Source organism: Lycorma delicatula, chromosome 6 (genome assembly GCF_047948215.1).
Source record: "Lycorma delicatula isolate Av1 chromosome 6, ASM4794821v1, whole genome shotgun sequence".
In the NCBI taxonomy this organism is placed as follows: Eukaryota; Metazoa; Arthropoda; class Insecta; order Hemiptera; family Fulgoridae; genus Lycorma; species Lycorma delicatula.
The window spans coordinates 85,793,078-85,809,199 of record NC_134460.1 but is presented as its reverse complement, the minus strand read 5'-3'; the positions used below and the strand labels follow the sequence as shown (position 1 = coordinate 85,809,199).

General features: G+C 29.2%; 1 protein-coding gene across 3 annotated transcripts in view; it reads left to right on the top strand.

The window, feature by feature from the left end:
• The window catches only part of LOC142325993 (roundabout homolog 2-like), a 1,010,872-nt gene that overhangs the window by 520,103 nt on the left and 474,647 nt on the right, over positions 1-16,122 (top strand). For all 3 annotated transcript variants that reach the window (XM_075368034.1, XM_075368032.1, XM_075368033.1), the window contains one exon: positions 3,813-4,112. In XM_075368034.1, coding sequence (XP_075224149.1) covers positions 3,813-4,112 — 300 coding nt within the window. The remainder of the gene's footprint in view (positions 1-3,812; positions 4,113-16,122) is intronic.

The following is a 16,122-nucleotide window of genomic DNA, read 5'->3' as shown; positions in this document are numbered from 1 at the left end:
TTCACTAAACGGAATAATTTAATTGTTATTAACATTTATTTATAAGACACACCAGAAATCTGAAACGTTTGTTAATCAGCAACTCACGGAGATACGAATAATACTGATCTAATAATACGAGTAATAAAATTGACTTTTACTCAGTCTTAATATTTCACGTAATATTGTTTAATTAATAATTTTATAAATATTTGACGTTAATAAAAAAAAACTAATATTTCAGCAATTGCGTAGATGTCCATTTATTAAAGAATTGGATTATCGTATCTCGCTTTCAAATGAAATAAGTTTAAATGAAGTCCAGCAAAAAATGTGTATATGTAATTTAATAGGCGTACAAGGAAGTCATGTGATGTCCACAACAGATTTTTTTTTATTTGTTGGGTTAAAATGTTGATTATAATTTATTATGTTATCTTGGAGGAATTATTTTATTTGAAAAATAACAACTACGGTATGTTTTATTCATTACGTTTGATATCCTAAAATTTATTTAAATAGATCATTTTAAAATTCTAATTCATCCACCATTATTTGCATACAACCTTACTTGTCTTCCGTAAATTAAAATAAACATTTATTTAAATAACAAAGATTAACAATGAAACATTTGCAGTGTTTTAGGTCTATTGAAATTTTGTTTTACATTTCTTGTCTGGGTTCGACGGTGGTTAATTAGGCTTGTTTATTTTAGACCCGAGCCTACTGCGGCCATCCATGAGTTTAGGGTTTACAATTCTACAATAAATCCTTTTGGTTGTTAATGTAAATATATTTTCCATTCTGAAATACAAACTCAGTGTTTGCGTACAGTTTAATTCTTCATATAATAGTATTTGTATAATATTTCCGTTTTAATAATGTTGATAATTTATTAATTTATTGCTTAAAAATATCGAATTAAAATTATTTACGTCCGGTTTTTCCTTTTCGGGAAGGATAAATTACCGATTAATAAACGATGAATTAGTTAGATAAATATGTAAATTGCAGTTCACAATTTTCTGATTTACATTCATTAAAAATCACCCAGTTACATAGTTTAGGAGTAAGGTTAGATCTCTGACCTTACGTAGCGGTCGTCCTTCTGATGTTTTGCTAGCTGCTGTTACCTAGGATTCTTGGTGCGTTTCCAGATATACACTTAGAAATTGAGAAAAATCAGTTCTTAACATGATTTTGTTATTGGTAGAATTTCAGTTAGTGTTAAATTTTATATTATCCACCTATTTACGTATGTGTTGTTCCAGTGATCCACAATAGAAGCGATTGTGTCCTTTTGAGTACTAATACTTATAAAAAGATGTATTATTTTATCTGGAAAATTGTGTATAGTTTTTCAAGATTTCAACATTTTTTAAAGATATTAGCGGATTTTCAAAGAATTTGGAAATCACTACAATACGTAAGCTGAAAGTTTGCCCCGCGTCAGTTACTGCCTTGTGTACTAGTCATTGTATTGTACTAGTATTGTTGTTTGCATTTTACCTCCCAGCCAAAGCCAGCCACATTTGGTTAACATCGATATGGCAAACGTTCAGCTCATTTATGTTTATTTACGTATGTAAAAGATTTTTTCGTTTGCTTTACCGGACGCAATTCTCAACCGATTTTTACAAAACTTGGTATGGTGATGTAAATATAATGGCAATGGAGCCCTATTAATTTTCAAGCGAATCGGTTCGCAGAAACCGCAGTTAGAGACCAAAAAACTGGGTTTTTGGGTTCGATCCCAAGGTTAACTAAAACCAGAAATTCGCCCTTCTGACGCACTTGTTGCGATAGAGTTTTTTATTTATCCTTTTTACTGAAATAAAAGTACTGAAAAAACTAAATATTTTCTAATGTTTATTGTGACCGGTAAAATAAAAATTAATGAAAACCAGTTGTTCGATTTATATGAATAAATAAGTGATATTTGGATTTGGGAAAATGTATAAAATAATAACAGATAAAGTCGCAAACACTGAATTTCATTAAAAATCAACTGATTACTAACTATATTTATTCATCAATTTTAGATTTATAGATTAATTTTTTTTTAATTTGACATTGTGTTATTTTTTTTTAATGAAAATTCCTTAAGGAGTAAATATGTGGCTTAGCATCTTATTATTACCAAGTAATTAGCTATATTATTTTATTTTTTGACTGATGAATATTTCACTACAGAAGCTTCATCTCATATGAAAATTTGTAGCCTATGAAATAATGTCATGCTTGTCCATGATTCCAACCCTACGGATGAAAGGCCAAGACGCTACCACTCCGCTACAGAGATCAGCTTTTTAGATTTGTTTTTTGTTATTTGAATCGAATAACTCTTTGATACATCAATGTTTGTAAAAGAGCACAATGTATTAAATAAGTAGGTTAAAAAAGTAGATATTCAAATTTTAATTATTATATTTATACATTATTTAATTTATTTATACTAATTATAACCCGATAAAGTGATGTTTAAGAATTTTACATCTTTTCGGTAAGTGTGATTACTTGTATGGAGGTCAGCAGTTCTGCTAGACCGTGCTTTGGCGTGTTAAAAATATACTCAGCGGTCTTATATCACTCCTTGATAAATGTGTTTCGCTCTAAATTTAAGTTACTCGTAATTCATTGTAGTAGGAAATTTACGAAATTAAATTTCTTTTAAAAAGTTGTTTTGTTCTTATAAGAAATAATCTTGTTTTTTTTTCTTATAACTGTACCGCTAATTATGTTTTTATATGTCAGTAAAACCGATAAATAGATTCATGATGTGGTTTTTTTTTTGCCAAATGAACTTTATGTTAATTTATAAAATAAATTTTGGATAGTTCTAAGTAACAGAATTTTCTTTCCCTATAAGAAAAAAAGGTTATAAATGATATATGATCATTTTTACGTAAAAATATTGTGTTTTTACCATTATAGTTTTGTGTTATATAGTTATATATAGTCTACACTGATCTTGAAGTGAATGTAAAGGTTTTTATAAGTATGTGATAAGTATATTCCGCCATTCATTTATGGACGGATTATATTTTTGTACTAGATGCGAAAGGATTTTAATTTTGATTTATTCTGATTTATTTTCAGCGTAAAAGAATACACAGACGTGTAATAAATTCTGTGTTTTTTATCATTGTAATTTTTTCTTAAAAGTTTACCCGACAGCTTTTCATTGATTTTAAAAAATCTTTAACATTTTTATTGTAAAAAAATAATTTATTGTTCTCTGATGGGGTTTATGCGTTTTTAACCCTACACTTTTCGTTTTTTACTCGTTGGTATTATTTTGTTTTTATAATTTTCAGATGCCATAACAAAACAATTGCAGGCGACCTGATGTAAGAAGTTAGTCACTGCGAAAATTAATTTTTAATATTCTCAAAATAACAATCATTTTACGCCAAATTTCCCTCTATTTGTAAAATAAAAAGTAAAATTATTTCCTTTAGCCTTCTTCAGCGATCCAAATGTATTATCACACATCTATGTCCACTGATATTCAACTATACAATCAATGCCTTCACTCTGTTCATCATAGGCTGATGTATGATGAGGGTGCCTAGTGAATATAATTACACTAAGAGAAAGCAAATAACTTTATTACAGCCTCGTGTACCTCAGATGCTTTATATATGTCTTATCTATTACCAAGATTGGGATAGGTTATGTGAACAACAAATTAATGTTCATCTTTCTTGGGAACAGTTCATTATAAACTCTTAACATATTTCAGTAGAGAAAATTACTAATTCATATACGTAATAAAGTTTCTTACTGATTAAATAGAATAATGCAAATTTTTTGTTATTCGCATGTTTCAGGTCAATACCGGTCTCCAAGAATCACGGAACACCCTGCTGATATGGTTGTCGCAAAAAATGAACCGGTAACATTAAATTGTAAGGCAGAAGGGCGACCAGATCCAAAAATAGAATGGTGGAAAGATGGTGCTCCATTAGAAATTACACCGAATTCCCATCGTGTGTTGTTACCTGCCGGATCACTTTTCTTTTTACGTGCTCTTCATGGTAAAAAGGAACATGATGATGGAGTATATTGGTGTGTCGCAAGAAACAGTGCTGGTTCTGCTGCTAGTCGTAACGCTACCCTTCATGTTACAGGTAATTGCATCGTAATATTATTTATTATTTCAAACAATAAATAGTAATAAATGTAATGTGTTACAGAAAGAGTTTTTTGTAAATTTTTAATTCAATTTAAAAAATCCATTTAAAAAAAATACGATTTCATAGGGAAGGAAGAATCGTTTTATTATATTTTCACTATTGTTTAAGGTTCTACTTTTTTCGTTTACCGTTAAGAATTTCCTTTTAATCATATGTATGACGTCGTATGTTTTTGTGACGGTTCCAAAATTTGTTTAAATATTTGAAACTACATTTTTATGTCCACATTTGACTTATTTTTAATTTACTTGTGCTATGCTGTGGTGATTTAAGTATATCCTATCCTCATTTTGATATTCCTTATAATTGTTATTTACGATTTAAATTTAAAAAAAAAAAATTAAATGAATTATAATTATTAATTAAATGTCTCAGAATATATCAGTACAACTGAAATGATAGTCATATTTACATATTAGATATATAAAGCTAATAAAATCTATCTGCATAAAATGATTTATAATTGATATTACACATTAGAGATATTAATTGATATTTTATTATTAATTAGGACAAAAGTTTCTTCCGTTTCCTATATAATGAAAGAACATTCTACCATTATAATTAAATTATTTTCAGACAAATAATTTTAGTTATAATTTTATTACGTCTATAATTGTACAGGGTAAGCAACTTAAAACTGTACCGAGCCGGCTCGAACTCAGTCTTTAAGATCATCTTAAATGACTGCTGCTACTCTAGTTGCCCCTTCTAGCACTACTATTGGCACTCGTTATCTCTTTTTGTCAGTTGTAAACTGTTAATGCTTCAGTATAGTATAGTTTCGTTTGTTGAAGTTGTGTTTTTCTAAAATGCCTTACTCGATCGAGGAAAGGGTTTCTATAGTGGGAGCTTTTGTATGCTGTGGATCCTTTTAAAACGTTTCAAATAATCAGGAAAAATTTCCGATTGCCAGTATTCCAGAAAAGAATAGTATAGATTGTTTGGTTAAAAAATGGCGTACTACGGTTTCGGTTTCAATCGCAAAATGAAATGGGCGACCTTCAGTTAGAATTCAAGGAGCCATAATCCGATATTAAAAAAAGAATTCCTTCCAGTCCGGAAAAATTTGTATGTAAATTATTACAACAAAGAGATGTAATACACATCTTGATAGATTCAAGATTTAAATTTGAAATTATATAGTGTAATAATTTTGCAGCAACGTAAGAGTATAGTCAAACCGGAAGTCTTAATTATTGCGACTAGTTTCTCGAAAACACTATCGCTGTTTAGATAGAACTGAATTTCATGTCAGATAAAAATTCGGTTTCATTTAAAATTTGACTTAGGCGCAATTTGATTTAAAATTAAATAATATTTAAAACAAACCGTTTTTGATTTAAAGCTTTCAATTTGATAGCATGTGATCTAATCTACAGTTTATTTTATTATTTTTAATATATACTATCAGACCCGGCAATGCTTCGCTATTGCTAGATTTGAGTATATATGTATGATTAAATGAACACAATTGAAAACATTAACAAAATGAACATTACGGAACTTCACAAAATTTAAGTTTTCCCTTTTACCCTTTTTCTCCTTTCCTTCTCTCCTTTTGCCCATTTTCCTTTTCTCCATTTCACTTTTTCCTTTATCTTTCCATCCTCTGTTCTTTTCCCCCCTTTTCTCCTTTCCCCTTTCCATTTACTTTGCCGTTTTTCCTTTTCCCCTTTTTCCTATTTTCAATTTTCCTGTTCTTCCCTTTCACTTTTTTCGATTTTTCCCTTTCTCCCTTTTTCCCTGTGCGGAAATTGGACCAGTATTTTTTTAGTCTATAACGGACACATATATCGGAAACATTGAAATGGAATCGTAAAATATTTACTATAGCTTGTGTTGCTTTTACATCCAACAGATAGCGTTTTTTTTTAAAAACAGCGCATGTTTTTACCTGTCACAGGTGTGACATCTTAGTTATAAATAGTAGATATACAAAAACAGACGCGTATTCGAATGCAACGTTGTGTCAAAATTTCAAAACATTCAGTGAAGAAGTTTCGGAGATTTAAAATTTTGAACAAACGAACATTTACATTTTTATTTATACAGATAATTCTTATAGTTTCGTAACTAAAACCTCATTAAACGCAGTCAAATCAATCTTTAATTCAAACGTCGTTTTTGTGATAGCAATAAAAATGAAATCATCTTAAACACATCTAATCACAATTAAAATAGATAGACAGATTGCCGATTAATTGTCATTGATTAATCCCAAATGTCCAATGACAAACAGTTGTTTTAAACTTTTTGAAATCGTTATCACCCTTTAGGGAATTCAAATCGGGTCACAATTATCAGATTACTACTTTGACGTAATAGATCGAACTGTGATACTTTTAAACTGTAATACCGATGCTTTGGTAACGAGCATTCGAATACCCATAAATTGCATAAACAGAATATTGATGTTACCATCAGCTTAAAGTTCACTTTAATTTAAATATAGTTTTGTGTATTAATTCAGATAACAATATTACGTATATGTTGATTTCAGTAATCGGATATTGTTGTATATATTCATTTCATTTTGTTATGTACATTTTGTGTACTGCTCAATAGTATATTTAAGTGAAACGAAATGCATGTATTACGTAAAGATTTTACATTAAATCAGATCGATTTTGTTGATACTGTTAGCGTTATTATTTTACCTTCACTGCTGATGTATTAAATTATTTAATGTAGAAAGTGTATGACTTCTCAGATATTTTTTATGTGTCAACGTTATGATGTCTTGTGAGAGCAAAAGTACGAAAGGGTTGATATGTACTAAGTGGAGATTATGTGAATTGTTATTCGTTTTTTGTCTGAGGTATACTAATCTGTACTTTGTACTATCTGTCTTAATTTTTCCGTGTTTATGCCCTCTATAAAGCATCTGAAGTAAAGGTGGCACTAAACAGAGTTAACTTCTCTGATAGTAATGATGTTCATTATGCAGATATTCTTTGCGATGAACTGAGTGAAATGTATTTAGAATTGAATATCGTCTACATTTCGGTTGTTTTAGTTTACTGCTACATCCGGTCCGGTGAAGAAGCCAAATAAACCTGGCACGGGATGATTGTTATTTTTTGAATGGCTGTGCCATTTTTGTGAGTGATTTTGCTTCGTGTCAAGTCGCCATAAACAGTATTTATTATGACTTAACATTCAAATATAGTATGTAGGCTGATAAATGAAGTTTTGATGTTTATATTTCACAGACTGTTTAACTTTCGTTAATGAAATTTAACGTAATAAATTGCGTATTACCGGAGTTAATTTTCAAAACGTTCTAAAAAGTCAAGACAGGTGTGGAAGAGGATTGAACTTTATAAAAAGTGGCTAGAATGTATAATACGCCAAGATAAACCTAAATTTATTGCTATTAGAAGCTGTTGCCGGTAAGACCAAAGATTATTTTGAAGAATAAAATACTGGAACAAGTAAGCTGTTTTAAGTTTCTTGGTTGCAACATATCCTACAAGGGAGAAGAGGTGAATATGAATGAGAAGATTGAAAGATTCAATTATATGAATGGCACTATTAAAAGGACATTGAGGAATAAGGTTCGAAAAGAATTAAATTGTATAAAGTAATGGCAGTTCCTGGTTCTATTTGGTAGCGAAACATGGATGATGAACACAGCACAGAGGTCTAGGTTGCAGAATGCCGAAATGAGATTTCAAAGTCAGCAGCAGGATATACAAGAGCAGACCGGAAGGAAAATTTTGAAATAAATAAGGAACTGAAGATTTATTAGTTGAACAAAAAGATTATGAATATCGGAAACAATGGGTGGATTACTTTGATCGGATGGAAACGTCGCCGTTCCCGAGAAGAGTCTTTGATTACAAGCCAAGCGGACGGCAAAGTTTGGGATGACCCAAGAAGAGATGGAAGCAACAGATTACTTTCGGATGTCGTAACAGGTAACCGCCTAAATACATGAAGATGAAAAGAAAAGTCGGTGTGACGTTTTGAAGCAGCCGTAAGTTAAATTATTATATTTTATTTGGGGGGGAAGAAATGTAGATTTTCAAATATGTGATATTTATGTGAAGCCTTAGCGACTGCTAAAGAAGCTTCAAAGCGAAACAATATTGTTTATTCGATTTGGCAATTCCAAGAACATTTTCTATGTAACGATGTCCAAACATTTTACATTTAAGAGGAACTTAAATATTGGTATTATTGTTTACTGAAATGACAACTATGCGAAAAGATTAATATACTCGTATTTTCAATGATTCTTACAAATATAAGACTAATGAAAAAGGCTAGGAAAAGGAAATAATGATCAAAAACTGTTTACAATAATTTTATCTTTGAACTAGTTGTCTAGGTGTTTATTAACAATCATTAGTTGTCACTAAGAAAAAGGACAAATAGATTAAATAAAAAAGAATAAATAATAACAAATATTTAGAAAAGTGAAAAAAGTGTTTATACGAAATAATATAAAATAAATATTTTTATTTTTAAAAAAATAAAATTAGAATAAAAATTAGCAAAAAATCATGATCTAATACCCAATGTAGTGTTACATAGATAAAAACTTATCTATGAATAATATTTACGCTCATAAATATTACTCATCATTGCGTCAATATCAGGTAGTCTCTCCATCATTATTGACAATAAAATGACTATTAATTCCTGTTTGTAAAGTAACTTTTTTAAAACTCTTAGAAAAAATAATTTTTTGATCAGTATCCTTATAATGCTTGTCTATAGCCGATTTCTGTGGTCTTCTGTATTTATAATGAATCAAATGCTCATTTATTCCGATTTCAATTTTTTTCAAAATAATTTTGAAAAATATTTAAACCGAAGGAAATACAGTAAAATAACAGACAGCGTCTTCAATAAATTTTTATATTTAATATTTTAATTTTAAGAGATGTGGCTTTTTAAGAGATGTGTGATTTTTTGAAAAAAAAAAACAACCGTTTTCGATTATTTATATGCATTGTAACAAATTTGTTTTAGTATAGTTTTCTCTTAAATGCAACTGAAGAAAAACAAAATTGTTTTTTCGGATATCCCTTGCCATCGTAACGAAATATGTAAAACAAATTGATACGATGAATGGATGGAAATATTTGAGCCAAATTTGAAGAAAACTGGTTTGGTTAATCCTGAGATATAAGGCCAAAAGCAGTGCGACAAGGATACATATATTTTTTTAAATTTACGTTAACTAGGTGGGTACAAAAACATAGATTTACAAAAAAAAACTCGATACCCCATTTTTGACATGATCACCATCCTTCCTCTTTAACCGTAGCTATTATAGTTATATTTGCTGCGAAAGTAAAAATAAATATGTAATAGGAAAATAAATGGAGTAGTTAAAAAAAAGTTTTAATTTTATTTTTAGGAGAGAGTTTAACATAAATATTACGCTCAATACAATTACCAGAATAATTCGGGTATATCGTTGCCGGCTTTCTTTGTTTGTTTTTATGTATCACGTATCTTCAATGTTATTTTTCGTAGATTACATTACCCTTTTTATACTTACGTGTTAAACATCAATTTATTTATAAATTTACCTCATAATTATTGTTTGAGATGTTCGTGAATATAATACTTTATTACTACTATATAAATTATTTAGTTACGGATTAATTTTTGTGAAAGCATAAAAATAAAATTCTTTTTTTTTAAACAGCTGAAAATTATTTTAAATTATATGTTATCTAATCACATAATGATTACGTATAGCAACTGTATAATTCGCTGAATTAAGCTTGTTTCTTTTCTCTAGCACCGTTTACTTTTCCAAATACAAATTCTTACTACCAATCGATTTAAAAAATTAAACCTCGGGTTTTATTTAATTATTATATCACTACTTTAAATACTTTTTTAATGAAATAAATAATTTAATAATTTTTTACTTTTGTAGCGTTTACTTATTTTTTTTGCCTCTTTTTAACTTAATTCTTTACATTTATTTTTTTAAATGTTCAGTGAGGTATGAGTAAATGTACTCGGGATTCATCCTGACAAGGCTTTGGTAACGAAACTATTGATAAGAGCGCTTCATTTTATCTCTCATATTAGCTTCTACAGTAATCAAAATTCAATCTAAATCGCATGCACTTTAAATACTCTTGCCATTTTTCAGTGATGACATTTTTAAGAGAAATCTTCATATTTTCAATATCGTATCTTTTTCAGCTTAGCCATGATTTCTTTTCGATTTATTCTATATCGTTTTGAATGTATGGTAACGATATATAGTAGTAAAAAAGATATTGATGGATTACATGATTTCTTGAAAATCGTTTTTTAATCATTTATTGTTTATTTATTAATGTAAAACTTATCAAAAACCTATTTAGTTTACGGTAATTATAATATAGAAAATTAAATGATTCCTTTCTACTTTATCATACATTTATTAAAATTAGTAATTTATTGTGGAAATCAGTATATTTATTTAACAAAAACAGATTGTAAAGATCCATTTTACTTCACTACTTGCAAATAATGCGAGTCTATTATAGAAAACAGTCAAATAAGTGGTATAAGCTAATATTACTTTCCGTGTTGTTAATTTCATAACCTTAAGGGTTGACTTGCAATGAAAAGTAAGAAGTGAAGTGGTTTCCCATTTTCTTTTTCACTGAAACAAATATACGACTGCATATCAGCATCTCAGTCCCACCGAAGTGCAAGTAATGTTCAGACGTATAACTGACACTTAGTCTGATCATCACAGCGACTGGTAGAATAGTAAGTATCATTACTCTCACAGAAAGCAACTTCGACTGATGTTTCTTTTATCTCAGGTGCTTTACATGCCTTTCAACTATAAGAAATTGTAGGGTGGATAATATAAAGCAACGGATATTGTCATATAGTATACACATAACGTATGTCCCACGATGAAGTATACGATTTTGATTTGGTGTCACTCGCCCATTCCCCCACCGATTCTACTGATAATTTACAGACCTTTAACAAAATTTCTAAAAATGTTCTGTGATAATTTTAATCTTCAAGAATTTATAGAAACAAAATGGCGGCTTTCAAATAAAAACATCAATTTTAGATAAACCACAATCTTTATTCGTTAAAAATAGCTTGTAAAAATGATTAAAAACAGAAATGTGTTGTTAATCAGCTGTTCAAAAAGAATAAAACAAGTTAATAATTTCAGAAAATAAGTGTAAACGTAAATGTATATACAGTAACTTATTAGTTATGACTAATTATATAACTGTTTTTAATTATTTTGGTTCTAATTATTATTTTTACCAGCTATTTTGTAATGAATAAAAAATGTCGTTTATCTGAAATTGTTTTTATTTGAAAGCTTCTATTTTGTTTCTTTAGATTCCAGAAGGTTAAATTTTTTACAGAACATTTTTAGAACCTACGTTAAAAGGTCTGTAAATTATCAATAGAATCAGTGGGGGAATAGGCGAGTGATACTAAATCAAAAGCGTACATCTCTTCGTGGGAACTGGAATATCTTCCTGTAGCTAAATAAAGCTTTTTTGCGCTACGTCAACTCAACAGGGAGAAGAAAACAGTAAATTTAAATTTCAGTAATCATTCATTTCTAGCATTTAATTTTAATATATTTGCTTATCATTAAATAACAATCGGAGCTATTAAAAAATCAATTTAAATTTTAGTAATGCGTAAGTCTCACTTTTTATAAAAATAAACAAACAGTATTATTATTTATCATAGATTAACATTTTCTTTAAATTTTGGTGAGGATGTCTTTAGTTTAGGTATAGTTAACGAAACGATGGTCTGTGTTCTGAACTGTAGAAAAAAACGCAGTCCATCTAGATGGTTAATATATCCAGTCGACTTACTATTCTGACATTTTTGAACTTTATCCTGCCACCCATACGACAATTACTCTAAAACTTCACTCGAATATCATAAAGGCACAATATGAGGTAATTTACTAGATTATAATAAGTAGAATCTTAATTTTTTGTAGTAATTTCCGTAACTCCTATTTTCAGTTTGATTTATTAGGTTTTTTAATCATTCGAGAGAATATTTTGTGAACTACAAAATTTCTGTCTCGTTAAAACATTTCGTTTTATCTGAATGTTTTGTTGCTTTTTTCATAGAACCTTTGTTTATATATTTTTTTTATAGAAGGGAGAGTATTCTCTCGAGAACTAAGTAATAATTAAATTTAAAATGTTTGATTAAATTATACGGTATTTGAAATTTCCACAATATTATTTTTATTAAAGTTATGACAATCAAAATTTCCTATCGTGTTGGTCTTTTTTCTTATTTAGTTTTACAAATTTCCCTAATTCTTTTGCTAAAACAGTAATTTACTTACGGTATAGTTCTAATTTTAGATATTTCTTATGTAAAGTATACGAGAAATTTGACGCTTAACAACTTCATTTATAAATGCCAAGAATTTTTGTTTCACGAACTACTTCGTGGTTTCATGGAGTTGGGTTTATTATGTAGGCACAGCAGTTAATTCTTCATCTAAGATATTACTCGTTTCTGTTTAGGCTATGAATATATCCTGAATTGATTTTTTTCAATGTTTTTGAAAGTGCGAGTAGTTCGCTGCTGCTCTCTGACTTTACCCTTCTCTCTCTCTTTTTCTGTTTTTAACCACCGTAAGGCATTACTTCAGAGGATGAATGAAGATGATATGTATGGATGGATGTAAATGAAGTTTCTACTAACTTATAAGATAACTAGGTCATTTAATACTGATGTACGATTAGTTAGCCTATATACTTGGATTACTTATAGAGTTGTGTCTTACAGTGTAGATCTCGTGAAGTATTAATTTGAAGCACATTTACCTGGCCCAGAATTTCAGTATAATGTTGTAGCTTCTTACAACAACCTTAATTATCTAAAATAAAAATACTTTTTTTTATTTTTTACTACTTCCATTGTCATTTTTAATGCAACATGATAAGAATACCACTAACACAGAATAAAATACGCTTCACGTTCTTCTGTACGATCATTACGTTGTTTTGTTACTGCTGCTGTGGAGAATGCCCATATTTCATCAGAGGGAAATGATTTGTATTTCAAATCACAATACACAATATACGAACGAATAGATATCTATTTAACATAGTGGTGGTATCTATTCGTTCGGTTCATTTTTACGACCAGCGTCTAATTTATTTTCTTTATTTCGGAAAAAAATTGTTATCGAATGATAATAATTAAATACAGTAAGTTATAGTGAGACAGAATTAGAGCAAAGAAAGATTTTTTAAAACTGATAAATGTAATAAAGCTGTTTCAGAATTAGACTAATGTGCCAAAATAAATTTGCATAATATCTGGCGCCTATAATTTAACATCTATCTTTATCTGCCTATGAGGCCGCCCACGATCTACCCACAGGATGGCGTTATTGATAGACGTCCTCGGATAACGATCTCTTTCTTTTTACTATCACTTTTTCTCTTTCCATCTTTTTCTAATACTCCTATTTCATATTTTCTATCTCGTATTCCCTTCTCTTGTTTTATTATTTGTCTCTTTATCTTTTACCGCTTACAGGTCTAGAATATTTGCCGATTAATCCGGTTATATATATATATATATATATATATATATATATATATATATATGTGTGTGTGTGGGTTGTCCTTTTGATACTAGAGAATACACATATCTTTTTGGAAAATAGTAAATTCTTGTGTCAATTAAGACCTTTGTTTCTTTAACTAATAGTTGGTACTTCAGTTTCCAATTCTTTTTTTTAAACATAAATTTCTGTTTTAATATTTTATTATTACCTTCTTTCTTATCCTTTATTTAAATCAAGTAGCTGTATACTGTTTTTAGTGTTATGAATCATTCAAGTTATATATAGGCAAGCTACGGGTTATTTTAATCTTAACTCTTTACTGTTTAACCAGTTACAAAATTTATTTGATTCTTTTTTTATAGCATATATCTAATTTTAAATATAATCATTTTTGTTTAAAATATTAAATTTTATACAATTATTTAATGTATTGAATGAAAATCAAATATTTTTTTTATATGTAATTTTAAGAATTATACAAAAAATACTGTATTTGTTGAAGTTATTGGTAGTTTGATAGGAGAAAATCAGATCGTTAGAATGTTGAGATAAATTTTGATTTATTAAAACTTTTTGTGGTAATTAAATTATTCTAAATATATGTATTTATTGGAATATAGGCATTTTCATCAAAATTCTTGTAACGATCACCAATTTTTATATATTTTTTGAATTGGTGATAGATTTATGAGACTATTTTATTTATTTATTATTTATTTATTTTTTTCATTTGAATGGTCGTAATAAACCAGATAGTAAAATATATTGTTAGGACTAAAATTAAAGTTTTTCTCTATTTAGTTACATCGATCTATAATGTTGTTATCATCATATCGATTCTAGTTTTGTTTGTAACATATGCTGGGAGATTTACGAAGAATATAACAAACTTTCAGACTCAATGGATGTTATTAAAAATTTATTTAAGAAGAACTTTAAAATTTAAAGGTCTTTCTATCAGTTCACACTCGGTTCCTGACGATTCAGTCGCTCCGCACAGTTCACACAGCTCCTTTCAGATGCACTCGGTTCCGTACAGTTCACAGAGCTCCTTTCGGACGCACTCGGATCCTAACGATTCAGCGGCTCCGTACACACTATATAAGCTAGCTGCGCACTATACTCAGGCAGTCTTCTTCCAGCCTTCTTCTATCAATTTTCATGGACTCAACGTACAAACTTACAAAATATAACATGATATATATTCTTTAACAGTGTATCATTTATGGAATCATTAAAAGCATTTATGTACACTTATACATAATTTTGTATTATTCATTCAAATATTAAAGGATCATACCTAATTACGAATTATTTATTATTTGAACCGCAGTAAATATATACAGTAATTACCCTAACCAAGGTACTGCACCAAGACGGATATTATCTTGACAATATTCTATTTGTGAAAATAAAGAAGAAAATTCATAAAACATAGCTTCGGAATCGCTTGGGTTAACGAATGTCGGCTGGCAAAAGATTTCGCCCTGATTTCTGCGCCTTCGATAAAATTAAGCCAGACTATTGTTCTTCGGACCCTAATTAAGGGGTAAATTTAATCATTTTACATGAAACTGATTGAATATTGAAAAAAGAATAGGTCCCAGTAATGTATTTTTAGTATTTTTCTAAAAATCAGGGGTAGTAAAATAATTTTTATTATATGGATTATAAACAAATAAATGTTTTAAATAAACCTTGTAAAAGATTTGAAGTTGAGTAAATGGTATGAATTAAGTCCACAGAGACTAAATATAAACGTAACTATTTCTAAGTTTAACATCTTTAATTTTACCAGTAAAACATATCCTGAAAGTTCTTTACATTTTTCGTGAATCACTCTCTATATTGCGCTAACTTTTATATACTGCCTTTTAGAAGTTGAACTTAGCGATTTTAAAGTGTATAGTATCTTAAGTATAAAATACAGCCAAACGTGTTCTAATCTGTCGAATAATTTGATTTTATGAATATTCATTATCGACGATCTTTAATTTCTTCATCAATGACAACGAGTATTCATTACTGTTTGATTAGTTGGGAAATCTTGAATTAGGTAAAAAATAAATATTAAATATTAACCGCTTTGAATTGGATTCGAACTTCTAAAATATCGGTAGGCAAACTAAATCTTCATTAATTTACCTCTAATCTTCGCCAAAGAGCCAAGTTCTGTTCTGGCGCAGACAGAAGCGGCCACTGTTTTACTTGTGGTAAAGCTGGTCATTTACGCAAGGACTTCCAGCAGGACCTTATTTGCTTATCCTGCAAGTCACATGGCCATGCGACCGGGGCTCGGGGATGCAAGATAGCTCCATCTACACCTGGAACTGCTTCTGCATAGGAATATCACGGTATCTGTGAGGGACTGCCCGATCC